This window comes from Nilaparvata lugens, chromosome 1 (assembly GCF_014356525.2).
Source record: "Nilaparvata lugens isolate BPH chromosome 1, ASM1435652v1, whole genome shotgun sequence".
Lineage (NCBI taxonomy): Eukaryota > Metazoa > Arthropoda > Insecta > Hemiptera > Delphacidae > Nilaparvata > Nilaparvata lugens.
In genome coordinates this window covers 48992626-49014856 of record NC_052504.1, presented here as the reverse complement: position 1 = coordinate 49014856, position 22231 = coordinate 48992626, and the positions used below count along the sequence as shown (strand labels likewise).

The 22231-nt window shown below is 33.9% G+C and overlaps 2 protein-coding genes across 3 annotated transcripts in view; one reads left to right on the top strand and one right to left on the bottom strand.

Annotated features, from left to right (window-relative positions):
* The first annotated feature begins 3081 nt into the window (after positions 1–3081).
* On the top strand, positions 3082–5919 carry LOC120353059 (piggyBac transposable element-derived protein 3-like). Its single transcript, XM_039435575.1, has 2 exons — positions 3082–3500; positions 4009–5919. The coding sequence occupies exon 2, from the start codon at positions 4014–4016 to the stop codon at positions 5838–5840; it is 1827 nt and encodes a 608-aa protein (XP_039291509.1). The 5' UTR covers positions 3082–3500; positions 4009–4013; the 3' UTR covers positions 5841–5919.
* A 4852-nt stretch (positions 5920–10771) lies between these two features.
* Positions 10772–22231, bottom strand: part of LOC111049378 (gastrula zinc finger protein XlCGF57.1) — a 52777-nt gene continuing 41317 nt past the window's right edge. For both annotated transcript variants that reach the window (XM_039435552.1, XM_039435556.1), the window contains 2 exons: positions 12343–12478; positions 10772–12221 (listed from right to left, as the gene is read on the bottom strand). In XM_039435552.1, the coding sequence (XP_039291486.1) occupies positions 11113–12221; positions 12343–12478 (1245 nt within the window). In that variant the 3' untranslated portion in view covers positions 10772–11112. The remainder of the gene's footprint in view (positions 12222–12342; positions 12479–22231) is intronic.

The following is a 22231-nucleotide window of genomic DNA, read 5'->3' as shown; positions in this document are numbered from 1 at the left end:
AGTAAATTACAGTCCTCTCGTAGCTCTAGCCTGAGCTTTGTTCAGAACATAAATCTTACTTCCATCAATATGAGAAATATTAAAATATCTCAGGGCTTGGGTTCGGCCTCAGGTGGAATTCAGATAAAATAATTTATCTTGTGAACATGAGCTTCAGAAAATTCTTATAAATAACTGATAAAAAATATCAATAAGTGAGCATATATAATAAATCAAGTATTAATAAATATTTACTCTGTGCATACTTAAATATTAAATTCTCATAAATTGTTCTTATCAAGACTTTTCAACCCTTAAAAGTTTGAATATTTGCGCAAATTTCAATATTAAGTTTGATTTTTAAATAGACCTTTGATGAGCTAGCTTTATTAAATTGTGATCGATTTGTAGCACTAAGGGCCCTCTTTAATAACTATTCAACTCATGTGTAGATCTTTCACAATATTATTGATGGTGGCCTGGATTCGTCTCATATGTCCTTAGCCTTTTCTGGTGGGCTGCTGTCATCCTCTCCAGTGGGAATATTTAAATTTAACAATTCATGTCATACTGCAACATCACTGAGTTGTATGAATTTTATTTTTAATTACAAAAATCAAAACTTAAACCTTTGCAAAAATTATTTAATGTACAATAAGGGATTCAGTTGGGGGCGCGACAGTCAAGGCCTGTGACAGGAGAGGACTGTTTTCCAGTCCTCTATGGTTGTAGGCCTCGACTGTTGGGAGTGTACGAAAATTGAAGAGTCTTCTACTATCGCCTAACGCAGGCGACATTTGAGGCCTCTTTTTCAGGAGTCCTCTACCATGCAGGTCTCAACTGTTGGGGCTATACAAAAATTAGAGAGGCCTCAACTGTCACCTTAAGCTGCGTACACATACTCGCGCTTCCAACCCGCACCGAGCACACTCCTCCCTCGTACCACCATCGAACCACAGTCGCACCGCCCACACACCCATCATGAACGTTATGGAAGATGTTAGATCTTCTCGCGTTCTCCGGTCGAACCACTGTTGCTCGCCGGTCGATCATCAATCGCTCTGCTGGAGTGACGTTCAGTTGCAGAGCAGAGCGACAGTCTGTATGCACCTTAATGCAGGTGACATTTGAGGCCTCATTTTCAGGAGTCCTCTACCATCGCTGGCCTCGATTGTCGTGCCTGTACAAAAATTATAGAGTCGCTTGCAGCAGATGACAATTGAGGACACATCCTACTGCGATACCAGACTGTACCTGTACCAATGGGTCAATAGTGCATCATTATCTAGTGTATAATAGATGTTATGGAATAAATTTTGTAATGATTATAACATCTGATTTGTTGAAAACCAAATAATGGAAACTTCCTTCATAAAAAAAGCATATGAACTTTGAAGGATTGTAGGGCTTATCTTTAAAGAATTTTCAGAACGAAAATAGGCCTATGACACTTGTTGGTATACAGGCCATCTTTGTGAAGAATTACAGCTTAATCAGTCAAGTACTTCAAGTGTGATGAGCTCACAGACAAACACTATCTTGTCTTATAGATAGATAAATATTTATATTTGTCAATGAAGGAGGCATAATACAGTAGTAATGGATTCCCATTACTTAAAAATATGTTTAGGGACCATCATCCAAGTACTGGAATGTATATCATATCAAACATACTACCAGGTGAACTGAATGCACTTTTCAATTTTATAAGACTTGACCACTTTTGTTGATGTAACTTAATATTGGAGTGTGGAAAGATGTGGGTCTCTTTATTTTACATGCTGAACTTAATAGAAATGAAAGTCAATTTATTGACTGTAACATTATCCTTTTTCACTAACGTGTGCCCTGCTTGGCTGCAGTCGGTGGAGCATGAATTATAAGATATATAACCCTTATTGTGGTTCCTAGAATAATAATAATAACAATTTCTTACTGGCTCGCCCAGGAGCTCCCGCAGTTCTCTGCTCTTGCTGGTTACTGACGTCGGCTGCTCCAACAGTCCACAATTTCTGTGACTGATTTGTTGAATTCTGCAAATGCAGATGCGATAATTTAAGTTGCTGCAACTTAATACTATGACTTTGAGATTCTTCAAATCAGATTTGCTGTTACTGGATAATTTATATATATCTCTGGAACATATAATTTCCAAAGATTTGATAATCAATGCTGTTTATCATTGTTTTCCCCAACTTATCCGGTGAAGAATATAGTTGGCTGGTAATCTTAATAATTTTTCAATAGCCTACTGGTAACTGAATAGATTATAACGAGATTGGTCATGCATGGAGATAGGGAAATAAATAAAGGATACACCATCAAATATTGACACAAATATATTACACAAAATATTAATGAATAAATAAATATATAGAGCAACAAGTATAAAGAATAAAATAAGAGCAAATATATATCGAAAAAATATCACAGATAGCTCACTTATTAGGTTTTGCTTTTAGCACGAAAAATTACCATGTGCTTCTTAAATCATCAATCATATGCATTTAAATTATGCAGCTCAGTTATCGACTTGCTGAATAAAATCTCATATACCTTCTTTCAAAATTAATATAAATAACTAATTAATAAATTATAAATCTCAAATATATTAATACTGTATGTATTTCTCAGGGCTAAAGGTTTGGCCTCTGGTGGAAATTAGACAAATCAATTTATCCAGTGAACATGAGCTTCATTTATATCTTTATGATTTACTAATAAAAGAATGATTGAGTGAGCATATAAATTATAACATCAAATTTTAAATATTTCATCTGTGCATACTTAAACATGTAAATCTGATATATTGTTCTTAATTAATAGAAATCCCTTTTTATGTTTTGAGACTTGCGCAAGTTTGAAATTAATTTCAATATTTAAATAACCTTTTGACAAGCTAGCTTTATAGATCTTGTTTCACTTGAAGCATTGAGGGTGCCCTAGATATATTTCCTTTTAACTATATAACTCATGTGTCGAAATTCACAAGATTATGATGGCGTTCTGAATTCTTCCATCGTCTTAGGTTTTTTGGTGGCTGAAGTCGTCCTCTCCAAGGGAATAATAGAATATCTGTATGACTCAAGCCTTAATACAGCCTCACTGAGTCTTATGAAATTAATTATTGAATTTAAACTTAAACCTTTCAAACGTACAATTATTAACAAAGGGACTTGTGCTCTATAAAATTGGTGGCTGTTCCTGGTGACCTCTGGCAAGCAAGTGGGCTCTCATCTACCCCTATTCTCTACGATCATACTTCCGTATTCCAAATTTGCATATTATTTCCAGCCCAGTGAGTAGAATAATGATCATGGTTTTCTAGGTTCAAAATTCGCGCTCTCTGGCTCCCAATGACTATAATTTCTATCTCGGTTAGTGAAATAATATGTCTAGGTTGTATTGGTAGCACTGTTTCTACAGAAGAAGACCAGCGGTTTACGTTTTTGTTTATTTCTGGAAAGAAGGTTATGTCGCACGTTCTACCACATTACAGAGCATTTTGAAATTGATATAAAGTAAGTATATTGATAAAATATGTATGTAAATAAATTATTTAGTATTGATAATATCTTCATTCATCAATTTGTCTCATTATAATTGCGTTTTATCATTCAGGGGGCATTGTTTATGCTGAAATGTACCATGATGAGAATAGTAATCATTGGGAATTCAAGTCAGTTTAGTTTGCTAGTCTCTCTTCATGTAGTATTAGTGACTAATTTTGAAGAGCCCTTGATAAATACAGTAGAAATAACATTTCAGCAATTTATATTTTACTACAACCAGCATGGATAATGTAAAAATAATTGAGCAAACTTTTACAAGCTTTCTAGATATGGTACTGTAAGTAGAATAACTACTGTTGGTTATTAGAGATCTCTACCCACCTCATATTTTTCTAGTAACTAAACAAATACTAAACAAATTTCAACTTATTATTATTATTATTATTATATACATTTAAATATTTTACTGCTATCAGCTTTATTGTTTACTAAAAATTTTTGTTCTATTTTGTTTCAGGAAGAATGAGTGCTCCATTTCTTTCACCTGAGCAAATAGGAGATATGCTGAGGGGTGATCTTTCTGATATAGAAGATTTGAATGAAGAAGATGATGATGCTGATGACGAACTTCAAGTGAATGAAGAAGAACTACAACGGAGGCTACAAGTTTTTGAAGAGGGACTAAATCAGGTAGAATATGATACTAATATTCAGAATGATGACCCAGCCCCTGATCTTCCAGAAGTGATAGGCCTAGACAATAATGAAGGATTGATTGAAGTGGGAGGAGAGACTGCATCTTCTTACAACCCAGTACCTAGATGGAGGAAACCACGGGATTTCAGATTTCCTGAGAAGCTATGTGAAGTTCAGATTACACCCCCAGAAGAAATGAAAACTCCCAAACAGTATTTTGATATGTTTATTGATTCAGAAATAATTGAGAATCTAGTAGTCCAGACAAATTTATACTCTGTTCAAAAAAGTGGAGCTAGCATTAACACAAATAGAGCAGAAATCGAACAGTTTCTTGGCATCAATCTGCTGTCTTCTATTGTAAGGATGCCTTCCTATCGTATGTACTGGGCCAATGAAACGAGGTACTCCCCTATTGCAGACAAAATTTCTAGAAATAGATATGATAAACTTCGTACTTACTTCCATGTAAATGATAATACCCATATGCTGCCATTGAATGATGCTAATCATGATAAACTTTTCAAAATAAGACCATTTGTGAATGCTGTTCGAGAAAATATGAAGAAGGTAGAACCAGAGGAAAAATGTTCAGTGGATGAGATGATAATCCCTTTCAAGGGCAGATCAAAAATGAAACAGTATATAAAAAACAAGCCCCATAAATGGGGCATAAAAGTTTTTGCTATTGCTTCACAGAGTGGGATTGTACATGACTTTGAGGTTTATGTGGGGAAAGGGACAGTGAAATCTACAAATAATAAACTGGGACTTAGTGGAGAAATAGTTGTACGACTTTCAGAAGTTATACCCAAATTTCAAAACTACAAATTGTTTTGTGACAACTGGTTTACTTCATACCATCTGATTTGTGAACTAAAAGTGAGAGGCATATTGGCAGTTGGTACTGTAAGAAGTAACAGGCTCTGTGGATGTCAATTAGAAAATGACAAAATTTTATCAGGGAAAGGTCGAGGCAGCTATGATGAAATGATTGACATTGAGAATGAAGTTTTTGTTTGCAAATGGTATGATAATCGTTGTGTGAGTCTTGTCTCCAGTTTTGCTGCTGCTGAACCTGTTGAAGATGTTCAACGATATTCTGTTGCAGAAAAACAAAGGATTCCTGTACCTCGGCCAAATATTGTAAAAGAATACAATTCTGCAATGGGGGGCGTTGACCTTCACGATATGTTAGTGGAGCTCTACAGGAATAAACATAGAGTGAAGCGATACTACTTGAGGATAGTGTTTCATCTTATCGACATGTGTGTAGTAAATTCATGGTTGCTATACCGCCGGCATCACAAACAATTGCAGTCGACCACAAAGGTAGTTCCACTACTTGACTTCAAAACAAGTGTTGCCCATGCTCTCCTGTCTTGTGGGCAAGACAAATTGAAGAAGCAAGGACGACCTTCAAATGATGCTCCAGTGTACAAAGCACCAGCCAAAAAATACAAAATCACCCCTAGACCGACCGATGATGTTCGATTCGATGGAGTAGACCACTGGCCAATACCTACAAATGAAAAACTTCGATGCAAAAACTGTATCACGCAATACACACAAATGATGTGTCAGAAATGTGGACTTTTTTTCTGTCTAAACCAGAAGAGGAACTGTTTCCTCTCTTTCCACCAGAAAAAGTGAAATTTTTCTTTGGCTTTTCTATTTGTTTCATCTATTTTTATGCGTTTTTATCTATATGACAATATTATACATCACTTTTATCATCCATGATTTATTTATTTCTAGAAACTGAACCTAATAAATATAATTCATGTAAGATTGTATATGAATATAATGACCTAAGGCCGGTATTACCCGGTAATAGTTCTATTATAATAGTTGATCATATGAAAAAAGATGAAAATATGATTGCGTATTCTAATCTCGTTTCATATTATCAAATATGATAATAGAAATATTACCGTGTAATACCGGCCTAAGTTTCAAGTGATGGTCAATTCACATTATATAACAATAGAAAGGGGGTTCTAATACCATCACTCTTCTTGATACAGTTTACTGACAAAAGAGTGGAATGACCTGTCAAATAAAACATTATTTTTCAAATTCAAGTGACAATAAAGTGTGGAATAATTCAATATTTACTTATGGAAATAAGGATTAATCTACGGAACTTAACATAATGTGTTCCAATTACATAATTGTCTTCTATCAACTGATAATTATTGTATTATATCAATTTCTTGTTATCGGAGAAGGATATGACTTATCATACCATTTCAGCCCAATGATGATTATTGTGATCATTGTTTAATTATGACGTAATAAAAATATTTTGAACTAGAAAACATTATTTTTACGTTATTAGAGCTCTAAATAAACGAAATACACAGTGAAAAAATTTTTTCAACATGATTCTCTCAGGTTGGGCTGGAAAGGGTTAAATATTCAACTGCTACACCATTATATAATCAAAATAGTCCGTGTCAATCTGCTAGGCTATTACATAGATGTTACATGTTTTATTTTATAATCACTCAAATTGCATCTGGTACATGAACTGAGTAGTGATAACTTACAAATTCTTATCATTTATATAAATAATGAGGTTTATTTTTGAATCGACTCGCTTTTACCGCCAGTCAGTTACTGTATTTTGATTGGCTTATCCCAAAATTACAAATGTATCCATGCGCCTGATAGAATATACACACTCCCTTAATATTTTTATTTATTTTACATTTTTTGTACATGCTCATTTGACATTATAAATATTTTTAGGTTTATTAAATTGTTTTTTCTTTTACAATAACATGCCATCACATCTTAAGTGAATGCTATTTGTTTACAACTAAATTTGCCATAGGTGTCTGGCCAAATTTCAAATTATACGGCTTGAATGATTATTTAGGTTGCCGACCAGTAAGTATTATAGAGCCTAACCTCAAAAATTCATTATTTTATATAATTAAATAAATAGCAATAAAATTCTTTTCTATATGGCTGTTCGAATTGTGGCCAGGATACCGATTATTATCTAATCTCTCACTTGTTGATATCACACCCAGCGATAACAAAGCAGCTGTTTGCTAGAGACCTATAAAATCTTTTCATTTAGCGATTTCGCCAGTTATTCAAAATAATCTGTTATATGAAATAAAACATTTTCCAATGCATAGTCAACGTCAAAACAATTTAAAAGTTACAAAATTAATAAGCTTCAGAGAATAGAAAAAGGTTACATAGTATGATGACCAGAGTAATAACCTTCTTATATTATAATCTAGAGCTGCGTACACACATTCGCGCTTCCAACCCGCATCGAGCACGCTCCTCCCTCGTACCGCCCTCGTAACACAGTCGCTCCGCCCACGCACCCATCATGAACGTTACGGAAGATGTTAGATCTTATCGCGTTCCCCGGTCGAACCACTCTTGTTCGCCGGTCGATCATCAATCGCTCTGCTGGAGTGACGTTCGGTTGCGGAGCAGAGTGAAAGTCTGTACGCACCTTAGGAAGTTGATTTGAAAAATCGGCAACTTTATATAAACATTATTCCTTGAAAATATTTTACTGTGTTTTTGAAAACTATACATAAAAGATCTCTAACAATTATCAGATATATAATTTTGTACCTTTTTTGAGATCTTGCAATTTGTAGAAATTCAGTTCTAAAGGTGCGTACAGATATATGCACCGCGAACATGAGCAATTCACTTTTAATCAGCTGACTATATCTGTATTTTTACAGAAACTGTATAAGATATAGATATAAAATACTTGGCATCAGCTGATTAAAAGTGAATTGCTCATGTTCGCGGCGCGTATATCTGTGCACACCTTAAGATAATTCCTGTGCCTAGTATAACTCGCACTTTGAACTCGGCAGGGGGCTTTGCCCACTGCACCCCTGAAAATGTTTTCCTGGTTTATAATTCATTTTTGGTTGAATTTTTTTTTTTGAAATTTGGGAGTGTAGACTCTTTTCCTTGTGAGAGGCTACTTCTCTTTTCTTCATCACTAAAAAGCAGTGCTCAATAACTCAGACTCTCAACCTGCTATCTCTATAAAATATTATTGGTGCAACTTCTTACTTGGGTTGACATTACTCTTTCAATAATTGTTTGTGGACAGATACATGTTGAAAGTAAATGTATGTTTGTTCTACCTGTAAACTGGAAATTTCATTTTTAAACTATGACAACTTTATTGTACTATTCTATAAATTAAAAATCTATGGTGACCTTACCATACAAGCAGGTAAGTAATAAATATAACAAGCAGGTAAAGTTATAAAGTCTCCTTCCCAAATTGTCAGCCCCATCACCATTTATCACTATTAATTTTTTGAAAAATCTTAATTTCTAGTAGAAAATTAAAGATTGATGGTATGGATGGGGATGAAGCAGAGGGGAATTCGAAACAGAGTCTGTGGTAACTATAATCACAATCAAGAAGTTAGTCTTGATGTGGAGTTGATTTCTAACCATGGTAAGTTGGAACATTTTTCAAAACCTAGATTTGAATACCGAAATCAATCTAAAAATTTACAAGAATTTGATCTGATTTCTTGTAATGATAACTTGTCAAATCATTGCAGTGGAGAATTATTGAAAATTGATGATCAAAAACTTGAAAGTATTAATGGTTATGTCAGTTTAAAATCTGTACCCCACAATCATCTGCACATTGGAAATGGTAAAAAGAGGAAGGAAGAGGGTGATGATGGAATAGTGGAGAGGAAAATGGAATTGAATCAAGTTATGAAATTAATGAAAAACTTGAAGAATGGAATGAGAATGTACAAAAAAATGAGGAGAGATGAGAAAGATGTGGAAATGGAAGAAAGTCAAGGTATGAATTCAGAAAGAAATGAAAAAGAAATATTGGCTAGTATTGGAAAAAGTGAAATTGATAAGAATAATTATAGAATGAAGAATATGTATGAGTTGATGCATACTCAACAAAGAGAAGAAAATTAATGAAAAAGCAATTCAAAGTACCTCAACAGCCAAAGAAAGTCAGTCTTATCAAGCAGTGTTATGTGTAATGCAGTGTTATGCTTTGTTCACATTCGTTTCATATTGTGTGTTTTGTTTATGTATGTTTTATTTTCCATGTTTTGTTTATGTTTGTAATCCTTTTCATATTCGTTTATTTTATGGCTTGAGGGCAAGCCAATTTGTCAGAATGGCTGAGTGTAGGATATGAGATTGTAGCAATGGTAATTCTATTTTGACTTATCATCATGTGATTAATTCCATAAGTAACATCGTTAATGAAATAAATAGACAATTTAGTTTTTACAAGAAAAACTCAATGTATAGATCAAGAAAATGTAAAATGTGAATGTGTGAAAATAATAAAAGTTATTGATTTGTGACAGGATATTGATTTGTAGAATAATATCCTACATCTATAATGTACTGAGAATTTGACATCCAAGAATCAAAAAGGTATTTACGAGTTTTTGTCATTCTGGAGAGCCTAGCGCAGGCGACAGTTGAGGCCTCTTTTTCAGGAGTCCTCTATGGTCGCAGGTCGCAGGTCTTGACTGTCGGGGGTGTACAAAAATTAGAGAGGCCTCAACTGTTGCCTAATGCAGGCGACATTTGAGGCCTCTTTTTCATGAGTCCTCTACGGTCGCAGGTCTTGACTGTCGGGGCTGTACAAAAATTAGAGAGGCCTCAACTGTTGCCTAACGCAGGCAACATTTGAGGCCTCTTTTTCAGGAGTCCTCTACCATCACTGGCCTCGAATGTAGCAGGTCTCTTTCATCGCTGGTATTGACTGTCGCAGGACTCTTCTGTCGTTTGCCTCATTTGACATCGACCCAATTCATTCTAATGCTCTCATAATTGGTGGGTGTCCCTGGTGACCTCTGGCAAGCAAGTGGCTATGGGTCTTCCCCTATTCTTTCTCAATGATACTTCCAACTTTTTAATTTGCATAAAATTTAAATATCCTCTTCCATTGGCAGATTTTAAATACTCCGCAATGACATAATTTAGTACTGTCCAATAGTTCATAAAATAACAGCATATTACTATCCTTTGATTGAATATTTTAGTCTTTATCTTAACAACATAATTTCGTACATTCTATAACAATTTCAAATTTTTATAAAGACCACGTGGAGATTTTGAATTGAATCATTTCTAGCGCCAATCAAATACTGCATTATGATTGGTACATCCCTAGACTGCAACATGTATTAATGCGCTCAATAAAATTAAATCCCATTTCCTTTATCTCTTTGTTTTGTTTTTTATTATTTATGTTTATGCTTCAATGATATAATAAATATTTTTGTGTTTTCTTAATCATTTTTGATGACATCTATTTGGCATGCTTAGTTTCTAAACCCTCTTATCCTAGTCTTAGCAAATGCTGCCTAGACGTAATTAATTTGCTACAAGGTGTCTGGCTAATTTTCAAATATATGGCTCAACCGATTACTAAGGTCGCCGACAAGCTAATGTCAAAGAACCTAACCTCAAACATTATTTTTATTATATTATTTGAATAATTACAATAAGACTTTTATTTTCATTTGGCTGTTAATAATCATAGCCTTGAGAACCGTTATTATCGTATCTCTAGTCAATTGATACCGTAACTGGTGATAACATTTTCCAGCTTCTTGTGCTGAGACCTAACAATTTCTTTCAATATAAGTTTTTGGTAAATACCCAAAAATTATTGTTATTAGGCCTACAAAGTGTTTCTACAAATAATTTAAACAAGAACATTTATGGTAACAGAATTTGCAACTAAAAGAATTTTGAACTGTACTTGATCTGATGTACCTCTTCAAATCATCTGAATTAGCACATTTTTGTAGTCACAAAAATTACAACTAAATGGTTTTAGAAATGTATGTGTTCTGAGATGTACTTTCAAATGGCTTGATTCGGCACATTCAAAGCCATAACATTTGTAACTGAATGGTTATTCACCTGTATGTGTTCTTAGATGTAATTTCAAGTTAGATTTCTGACTGCATTTATGGTCACATAATTCACAACTGAATGGTTTTTCACCTGTATGTGTTCTAATATGTTTTTTCAAGTTTCCTGAAGTAGCACTTTTGTAGTTACAAAAGTTACAACTGAATGGTTTTTCACCTGTATGTGTTCTGAGATGTACTTTCAAATGGGTGGCTTTGGCAAATTTGAAGTCACAAAATTCGCAACTGAATAGTTTTTCACCTGTATGAGTTCTGAGATGTAATTTCAAGCTATATTTCTGACTGCATTTATAGTCACACATCTCACAACAAAAAGGCTTTTCTCCAGTGTGTGTACTGATGTGTCTCTTCAAATGGCCAGAATTAGCACTTTTGTAGTCACAGAAGTTACAAGTAAATGGTTTTTCACCTGAATGTGTTTTGATATGATTATTTAAATGGCTTGAAGAAGCAGATTTAAAGTCGCATAATTCGCAACTGAATGGTTTTTCACCTGTATGCATTCTGATATGAACTTCCAAACTTGTTGGATGAGTACATTTGTAGTCACAAAAGTTACAAGTAAATGGTTTTTCACCTGAATGTGTTCTGATATGATAATTCAAATGGCTTGAAGAAGCAGATTTAAAGTCACATAATTCGCAACTGAATGGTTTTTCACCTGAATGTGTTCTGATATGATAATTCAAATGGCTTGAAGAAGCAGATTTAAAGTCACATAATTCACAACTGAATGGTTTTTCACCTGTATGTGTTCTGATATGTTTTCTCAAATAGTCTGAAGTAGCACATTTATAGTCACAGTTCTCACAACTAAAAGGCTTTTCCCCAGAATGTTTTCTAATCCAGTGTCTCTCCAAAGTAGCAATCAATGGAGTTTTATAGCTGCAGTCAGCACAGTTGTAGAGCTTGGTCTCTTTGCCAGTCACAGTTGGCTCAGTGCACTTTTCCACTGGAGAGATTGAATGTGCATTCAGTCCAGTCACTTCTATTGCATTGGCAGTGCCGCTGATAGAAGGCCACATATCTGCTTCACTCTGCACTATGCCAAAGTCCACGTCTTCTGAAATTTCTTCTCCATCTTGGAGAACTACAAGAATAAAGAAAATACATTAATTTGAGAAAAAGAGACAGCAAGCATGATTTGATTCAAGTATGTGTTTTCAAATGAATTTTTCTTATATGACTAACAAGACACACTTATATCTTACCTTCTTCTTTGATGAATATTAGATTGTAGCCAGGGATCAAATAATGTTGTTGGCTGAAGTCATCATCGGTTGGGGAAAATACAGTGCTGCACTCTGGCACTGGTTCTTGGCTACTATCTACTGCAACTGTCGCCATCTGCAAATATATTCACATCAAAACACTGTCCATACACAAACAGTAGTACTATGATCAAATGAGAGCAGAATTTGGGTACAAACAAATGATTGCTAAACAATGTACAAACTCAGAAATCTATAGCTCTGAAAATACATGTTGATTAAATAGTTTATAATAATTATAAAATCACTTCACTTATAGGGGCTACTTTTGTTCAAATTAATAAAAACAATATAAAAACTTGTAGTACCCTTTATTAAAAACTTTTAAATATTTCAACAGTTTTATTTTTTAGTTACAATATTTAAAAGTTTTTAATAAAGGGTACTACAAGTTTTTATATTGTTTTTATTAATTATAATAATCTTCTTTATAATAATCTTTATTTCCGTATAAAAAAAAACAAAATAATTACAAAATTGCACTTGCAGAAATTTCACATAATATACAGAAATATTCTACCATGCAAGTGACTAAGTCACGTCCGCATGGAGGAGCATCAGAGAGACAGAAAAAAACAATATTTATTGAAACGAAAACGAAAGAGAGAAAATATATAACTAAATAAAACTAAGAACTATCTAAAATAGTGTATACAATACCTATTTTCTTTAAATGAAAAAATACAATAAGAATAATAAATTAATTGATTTGAGATGAATTGATAAAGACAGAAATACATAAATCAGCAAGAGTGGAAAATTCTATGCATAAAATAAAATAACAACAAGCTCAAGATAAGACATGATACGCAAATCTCAGACAAAAGTCAAAATTAGCAAGCACAATAAGGTAAGGGTTTGAAAAATTTAGAATACCGAAACCACAACATACATAATACAACAACAACCATATATAAAATGGCTCGTAGAATAATAATAAATATATAATACATAATACATAATATATAATATATATATATATATATATATATATATATATATATATATATATATATATATATATATATATATTTTTTTTTTAATTAAACAGTACTCAAATATCATTTAGAATAATCAATTCAATTACCATTGGATCCTTTGGGACTGTAATACGCAGTGTACAAGGAAATAAATGAACAGCCTTTGGAACTATATTACGGAGTTGTACATCATTTCCACCCCAACCCTATCGCAGTTTAGTAGCCATCTTTTTATGCTAGTTTTGATGTAATACTTATTATTTTGGGACCCAAAATTAATCTTGATGTGTATAGGTAAAAGATTGAAAAATTTTGGGGTGAGGAACATAAAGATTTTTTGAAAAGGGTACAGTTAGGTCTCAATCCTCGGAGATGGCGATTCAGTACTCCTCGCGTCAAATGAGAGCCCTCCACCACCTCACAATAGCTTACTATTACACCATCATTCCCACTCAGCAGGTAGAAAATATTAAGTACCTTGTGGATATACATGTGTCTCAGAGGGAGTATCTCGAATTCTTGAAATAGTGGTAAAGTGCTATCCCTGTATCCTACACCAGCAATTATTCGGATAAAAGACTTCTGTAGCTTTATAATGGGATCCAAATGGAATAATATGTACTTCCCAACAACTCAATCCATAACTTATTCTTGAATGGGCAAATGCGTAATAAATCTCTTTCAGGGTACTTTTATTGCACATCTGCTTTAATTTAAATATTGTTCTAAGGTAGAACTGAAGAGATTTCTTGAGGGACTTAATGTGGGACTTCCAATTCAAGTTATGATCTAGAAGCACCCCTAGATATTTTACATTGGATTCCATTTTCACAACAGGGCAACTGCCCTAATAATTAGAACAATTATTATTTTTCTGATCACAAAATGGAAATTTCTCCTAATACTAAATCACTACACTTCCCACTACAAACACTTTTCATAATGTGACATAAGACATATGATATTGACCGAATTGTAGGAACTGATTGTAGAATCTGACTGCTAAATGTCAAGTGGTTGAAATTGATTCAATGTGTAATTCAAAAATATGAATAATGAATAATATTCCAGTCCAATAAAATAAGTCCAGAACCAATTTTTTCATGCAAAATTTCCTTGAACTAGATACAGGTTGGCCCAAAAACCTCATATTTTCAGTACATTTTCCAGTTTTCAGTAATCGGGCAGAAAATTTCATTCGTATTTTTTTAGATTATAAAATTCTGAATAAAATAAGATAATTCGGAATTCAATAAGTACTCTCTGTCTTCAATCAGTACTGAGTTATGATTTTTTTTTAAATAGTGAAATTTCAAATAGTAAAATAGTAGAATTGATAATTTTTTATATATTTTTTATTATTTCTATTAAAACTAGTCACTAGGACTAACCATTCATTTTGTTGTCTTATTTCTTATCCTAAATTGATTTTTATTGCAGTGAAGCCTACAGTACCAATCTATAATCCCACCAATTTAAATATTCTTTCACTACACTTTTATTCAATATAATTTTTTCACTTCACCAGCACTACGCCAACTTGAAGGGCTTTGTTCTCTTCAACCTCCTTGTGAGTTCAGTATTGTCTAGTAGTTGGATTACTTCGGTGTTGTCTTGATGAAGAAGACGTGACTCATGATGGGCTGCCAATCGTCTTATCTTACTGGTCACATAGGGGATGTGCAGATCTCAGTGCAAATCGCTGTTCCTTATGTACCAGGGCGCATTCACCATGTTCCGCAGTACTTTGTTTTGGAATGTTTGAATCTGATTGATGTTAGAAGTTCTAGAGCAGCCCTAAAGCTGAATTCCATACGTCCAGACAGGTTTTAGAATTTGTTGTCCAATGAGAGTTGTGATTGAGGGCCCAACAGCCAATAGATTTTTATTTGAGTCCTAGCTCTCTCCTTTCCATCTTGATATGCTCTTTCCATTTTAACTTGGCGTCAAGAGTTATTCCAAGGTATTTTGCTGTGTTGCTGTGTGGTACTACATTCCCATTCAGATTTATTCAAATCGGATCATTGATATTTTTGTTTGTGACGTTGATATGAATGGACTTCATCTCATTCAATCGAATTCTGCATTTTTTGGTCCAGTCACTGAATCTGTTGCTAGCATTCTGTAGTTTTGTGTCTGCCTCTGGTACTGTTTCCCCTTCTGTCAGTAATGCAGTATCATCAGCAAAAGTAGCAATTGTCACTGCATCCAATTCAGGAGGATCAAAATCATTTGTGTACAGCACATAGAGAACTGGTCCAAGAACACTACCTTGTGCAGCTCCAGCCCTTACTTATTTCCTCCAATTCGGAGACGTTGTCTCCTTGTTTTACTCTGAATAATCTGTTGGAGATGTATGATTTTAAAAGTTTTACAAGTTGAATGGGAAGAATTTTATGAAGTTTGATGATCAGTCCTTGATGCCACACTTTGTCAATTGCCTGTGCCACATCAAGGGAAATTGCAGAGCATATCGATTTTTTTCTCTAATGAATTCTCTATTACATTGGTGATTCAATGTACTTGATCCAGGGTTGAGTGCTTCTGCCTGAAACCGAATTGATGGGCTGGTATCAGATTCCTGCTACTTATGATGGGAGTCAATCTCTTCATTAGCAATTTCTCAAAAAGCTTCAAAATTACTGGTAGAAGATATATTGGATGGTATGTTTTTGATCTTGAGGACATTTCCCAGGCATTTGCAACATAAAGACTTCTGCCACCTTCCAAATGGTAGAAAAATGCTGTAATCGAAGTGAAGCATTAAATAAATATGTTAGCATGACAATACCTTTCCTTGGAAGTTTCTCAAGATTTCACCTGTAATCAGATCAAACCCAGGTACGTTTTTGGTATTCAGATTATATTTTATTTCTTCTTGAACCTCATTTATATAAACTAGATCAATCTCTGTATCTAAGTCATCTATTATATCTTCTTCAGGATTAATTTCAGATTGAATGTTGTTTGGTTGAAAGATTTCTTCTAGATGATTAGCAAATATATCTGCCTTTTCTCTGTTATTTCATGACCAAGTAGCATCTGGTTTTCTAATTGGAGGGGAATTCACAGCCCAGTTCCTGGATAGCCTCTCTGAGTTCTTTTCTTCTGGTAGTTGTCTTGAACCCCAATCCTTATACTTGGCATTAAAACCTCCACCCACTATGAATCTATCTCCAAGCTGAAGAAGGATATTCGTATAATCATTTTTCTTTAAATTGTAACATGGTGGAAAATATGCAGCTCCAACAAGTATTTTCTGGTTGATAGACTGTATTCCAACTAGCTGTATTTCATAACTTTGAATACTGAAGTCTTCATAGTGTTTGATACTTACTATTACAGCACTTCCACCTCTTGATTTTGAGGATGAATAGTTTTGTAAACATTATATCCATTGATTTTGAAGTGAGTCTGCTCAGTTGAATGGGTTTCAGAGATGATAAAAACATCTATATTTCGTGTCTTTAGAAATATTACTATTTCTTGTTTTATATTATTATTGATATTATTTATTTCATTGGCATTCCAGGAAGCAATCTTAATATCTTGTTGGCTCACAGTATTCATTTTCTAGTTTTCTTCTCGATACTCTTACTTTTCCCTTCCAAGCTGTCAAGTTGTCCAGAACGAATATTTAAACTGTTAAAAATTTCCTGCAAAACCTTATTGACATCAACCGGTTGTTGTTGCTGCTGTTGCTGCTTTGGTTGACTCTCCTGTTGTAGGCTTGGAGTGGGTTTCGTTACTTGGGAATAGGATATTTCTCCAGTGTACTTTTTTGAAGTGAAGTTTCTCTGTTGGATTGTAGCCTATGTGATACTCTGCTACTTCTTTCAACTATGTTTTCTTATTCAGTTCTTCTCTGAAGTTCTTTAGCGATGAGACAGCCTCTGTAGTTAGCTGGGTGAGCCTCAGCACAATTGAAACATTTGACTGGGGTATCTTTGGCCTTGGTACATGAAATAGTCCAGTTTTCCAGCACACTTCACACACACAGGTTCATGTTAACAGTATGTCTGAGTATGACCAAACCGCTGAGAACGTTTACACTGCAGAATCATTTTATTGCTTCTAATTGATTCAATTTTCACTTTCATGTAGCAAATATGTTTAATTTCATAAATATTTTTTGTATCTTCGGTATTCTTGAATGTTAACATGAACATTGGAAGTCTGATTTCTTTTTTTTTGGTAGACTGTATTCCAACTAGCTGTATTTCATAACTTTGAATACTGAATTCTTCATGGTGTTTGATACTCTCCTTCACTATTACAGCACTTCCACCTCTTGATTTTGAGGATGAATAGTTTTGTAAACATTATATCCATTGATTTTGAAGTGAGTCTGTATGTTTAATGAGTTTGGAGATCAATCAGCTGAAAGAGATATTTCACCAGCATCTATAATGACACAGAAGCTTCTTGTTTAAGTAATGTTTAAGTGAGTCTTTATGTTTAACACTCCTAGCCGATGTTAGTTGACTCATAGTTGTGTCGTCATCTGTTTCCCCCTCTTCTTCCAACTCTGGAAGTAGGAAGGTCGGCAGTCTTTTGGGAGTCGACATTCCTATCATTCCTTACATTCCTCAGCCAGAATAGATGATAATTCAGACATTCGATAATTCAATCGGACATTGGAAGTCTGATTTCGAAGTTCTTTTCCATCCTTCTTCACTTTTTTAATTTTGTTGACAGCACAGATTATTTTAAAGCCTCTGCTCAGAAGATTGTTCTTTATATCCTCTGTATCGCATGATAAATGAATCTCTTCAGCCATGACACTAATTGGACAAGTTTGTTTGTTTTTGTACGAGTGCCATTTCTATTTAGCTTCATTCAACATCTTAGTTAAATCTCTTTATTCTTGTTCAGTTTTAACATTCAATTTTAGCTGGTTTTTGTTCATCATGTTGGCACTGAAATTAAGATTTTTCGATTTCAATGCCTCTTTAATTTTAGAATACTCTTGAACTTTGCTTAATATGACTGGTGGTGGCTTGTTTTTCCTTTCTGTCAGTTTCATACTTGTAGACTCAGTTGCACGTCTCATTTTTTTCTGGTGAGTCACGGATTTTTCTCTTCTTTTGTTTAGGGAGAATTTATGCAGTCTCTTATGCTACCATTTCTCTTCTTCCTCCCGATTCGGTGGTGAATGACATTTATTGTTACTTCTAGAAGATGCTGGTTGCATGGTATTTGAAGCTGATGACTGAAGCTTCTGTGTCATTATAGATACTGGTGAAATATCTCTTTCAGCTGATTGATCTCCAACCGTGCTCGCTCCAACTCCTTTTCCAGCTTATGTATTCTTTCTCTCTCTTCACTCTGTTGGTAAGTGACTTCTTTCCATGCATTGTACAAAAACTGCTCCTTTGCACTTTCCAGTTGGTTCGTTTTTAGAAACCATTCTTAGGGAAGTGTTGAAGTTTCCTGTCATTGACACTGATTCAACACTCCTAGCTGGTGTTAGTTGACTCATAGTTGTGTCGTCATCTGTTTCCCCCTCTTCTTCCAACTCTGGAAGTAGTATGGTCGGCAGTCTTTTGGGAGCCGACATTCCTCACATTCCTTACATTCCTCAGCCAGAATAGATGATAATTCAGCAATGATCTGTTTTTTAGCGCAGGACACTGAACTCGCGCACAACAATTAAAACACTGAACTCAGCACTCTACCTATTGCATACACCATCTCAACTACTCTCACTAAAATAAAAAAAAAAACTATGTCTGCTCGCTAAGGCCTCTTTCACATGATAGGAGACGTGCAACTTGAACACTGAACAGTGTTCACGTTTTTTTGTCGAAGTACATTGAGTCCAATTGTGTCTTTCACATGGTGATCCCGAGGCAGAAACGTCTGCCTTTTGTCACGTCTTTTCCCCTCGAGGCAAGCAGAAACCCGTTTGGATTGAGATACTAGCGGACAAATCGCCGCTTTCACATGGTGATTCTATGTCTCTCCGGTCCTCAATTTTTCTCAAAATCTATCTTTCTTGAAAATGAAGATAGAAAGATTCTGATTTCGGATTTAGATTCAGCGACCCAAAATTCTTTACAGTGTAAGTACCGTTTTCGAAAATATCAGAAAACAAGGAAGTTATGGCTGTTTTAAGCTTTCTATTATCATATAATTATATGGTAAAAACGAACAGGTACTGTACTATACAGTACATATGTACTGTAGCTATTATAATACAACTTACTCTGTATTCATGTAGGAAATTTGGTGGGATATTTATCTTGATTTCTGGAATTACCCAAAAATAAGGGAGTAAGATAACTTTGAAAAACCAAAGTTTTCCTGCCTATTGACAAAACAGATGAAAATTAATCTAAGACATATTATGTCTTAGACTAAAACGTGTAACAAATATCAGATCACTATTCAAGCTATCAAGCTTTACCGTTCCTATGAATTCTACCAGGTTCAGTGCAACTAGTTAAATATCATTATGTTTTTGATTCAACAGAATTCATAAGAACGGCAAAAATCAAACAACAAAAAAGCTGAAGTTTGTGTCAACGGTATATGACATAGAAAGCAAAAGCTCGTGCTTGGTCCATAGTTCTACAACTGAGGATTCAGCTCAGCAACTAAAATCGACAAGCCATGATTATGTTAATCACTACTCATATAATAATACTAAGTATAGAACTGCTTTTTACTATGATACATGGTTTTCATACTTTAATAAAAATAAATGAGATTCCGGTGTCAAAAGAATCAAAGTCGCCAGGCTGGTCTGGACTATTCATGACTTTCTCAGTATGTATTATAAGCTCAGTAGTTCACTCAGCAGTTCTAATACAAACACAGACATCAGTTTCGTTTTAGTTGGAATGGAATGACATTTTTTTATTCTTCCAGTTCCTATTATTACCATAGATCGATTTAGATCACCACAATGTTTATACTGTATATGTTCATAATAGATTTTTCTGATTGTTGCAAAGAAATATTTACTGGTATTTTGGAGTTATATTCAACTATTTGAACCTGATAAATTAGATTGTTGAATGACAATTGAAACTCAGTGTCCTTTTCCTCGTACTTTATTGGGTGATGAGTGGTTGATGATTTATGAGTTTATATTTGGATTCATCTTTTCAAAGTTTAATTTTTTTGAACTTTTAAAAATTAAAAATGGCCATGTTTAAACTTTTTAGGTGTTTGAAAACTTTTTAAAACCTTTGCCTGTCTCTTTGTTCGTGAGGCAGGAGTATTGTTATCTTTGTACGTTTACTATATAATCATATGATAATGGAAAGCTATATTAAAAACAGCTATAACTCCCTTGTTTTCGGGTATTTTTGAAAATGGGACTTAAGCTTTATAGAATTTGGGGTCACTGAATCTAAATCCGAAATCTTCTATATATATTTTTAAGGAATTTAGACTTTTAGAAAAAGTGATGAGTCATACTTTGAGCAAACATCGGTGTAATTGTTAGATCCATCAGCTTATTTGTAAGATCCCCATGTGAAAGCACAGGAGAGCTGGGAAATATGCAATATGATCTTCTGTAATATGATCTTCAGGAGCCAGGATTCTGCCGTGTGAAAGAGGCTGAAGACTGCTCAATTGATGCTATTTTTAGTTTTAGTTTTTGATGAACAATATCTTCTGATTGTTACCATTCAAATGTTCAATTCAAAATCCCTCTTGGCGAAATTTTGTGCTCTACAATCTGAAGATAAGATGAACGAACACATGACTCACTTTTTAAAAAGATTTATTTAATGAATGAAACACATACTAGCCCAGTCAATAAAGATTTTTTTGGTCCGAAAATTAAATAAAAGCGAGTCATTAAAGTTAAATAAAAGAGAGTCATCATCTCGAAAGGCCCAATAAATCCCCTTGGAGCTTTCCCCCCTAGCCACCCTCAAAGTTGGAAAATGCAGGTAATTAAGGAAATCAATTATCTCTATAAGCATTGATTGGAAAGAGTTCTATTATATGTATATTATATTTCCTACATTATGGACAACAATTATAGTTTCATTCATTTTTTCAATAAAACAAAATTTTTTTTTGATAAAATAATATGAATGTAAAAATTTAGGTGGTTTGCGATTTGATTTTTTGGTTTTCTTCTATTAACTTTGAAGCAAGTAATTTTAAAGAAAAATGAACCAAATAATTAATGTAGCCACTCTCATTGCAAATCCATTAATGTATATTGTTATGTATTTGCGATTCGATTTGATGCTGTGGAAGGGGGAACTTCGCCATAGTAAAAAGTAAACAGGAAAATAATTATTATCTCTATAACCATTTGTAAACAGGAAAACAAATCTTATGTCATTTGATTCATTACATTATGGACTAAAATATTAGTCGTATTCATTTTATCAATAAAACTAACAGTTTCCTTGATAAAATAATATATATGTAAAAATTTAGGGGTTTTTCTTTTTGATTTTTTTTTTGTTTTCTCTGATTAACTTTGAATCAAGTAATTTTAAAGAAGAATGAGCCAAATAATTAATGTAGCCACTTTCATTGTGAATTCATTGATGTATATTGTTTTGTATTTGCGATTCAATTTGATGTTGTGGAAGGGGAAATGCAGCTGACTCCCTTCATCATAGTAAACAGTAATAGTACTGCTTTCTACATTGCATCTCATTCACACTATGGCGCTCGAAACAATTACTTTTACATGCGCTGAATCTAGATTTTCACTTTTCAATTCTCCAAAAAAATATTACAATTTTGTTGATTTAACCAAGCTCATGAAAAAAATTAGGATTTCGTTGCCTGCTCACAGAATTTATTAGTATGAAGTGTGCCTTCTCAATATGATTCAGAGGTATCAAAATTTGATAACTCTACTAACT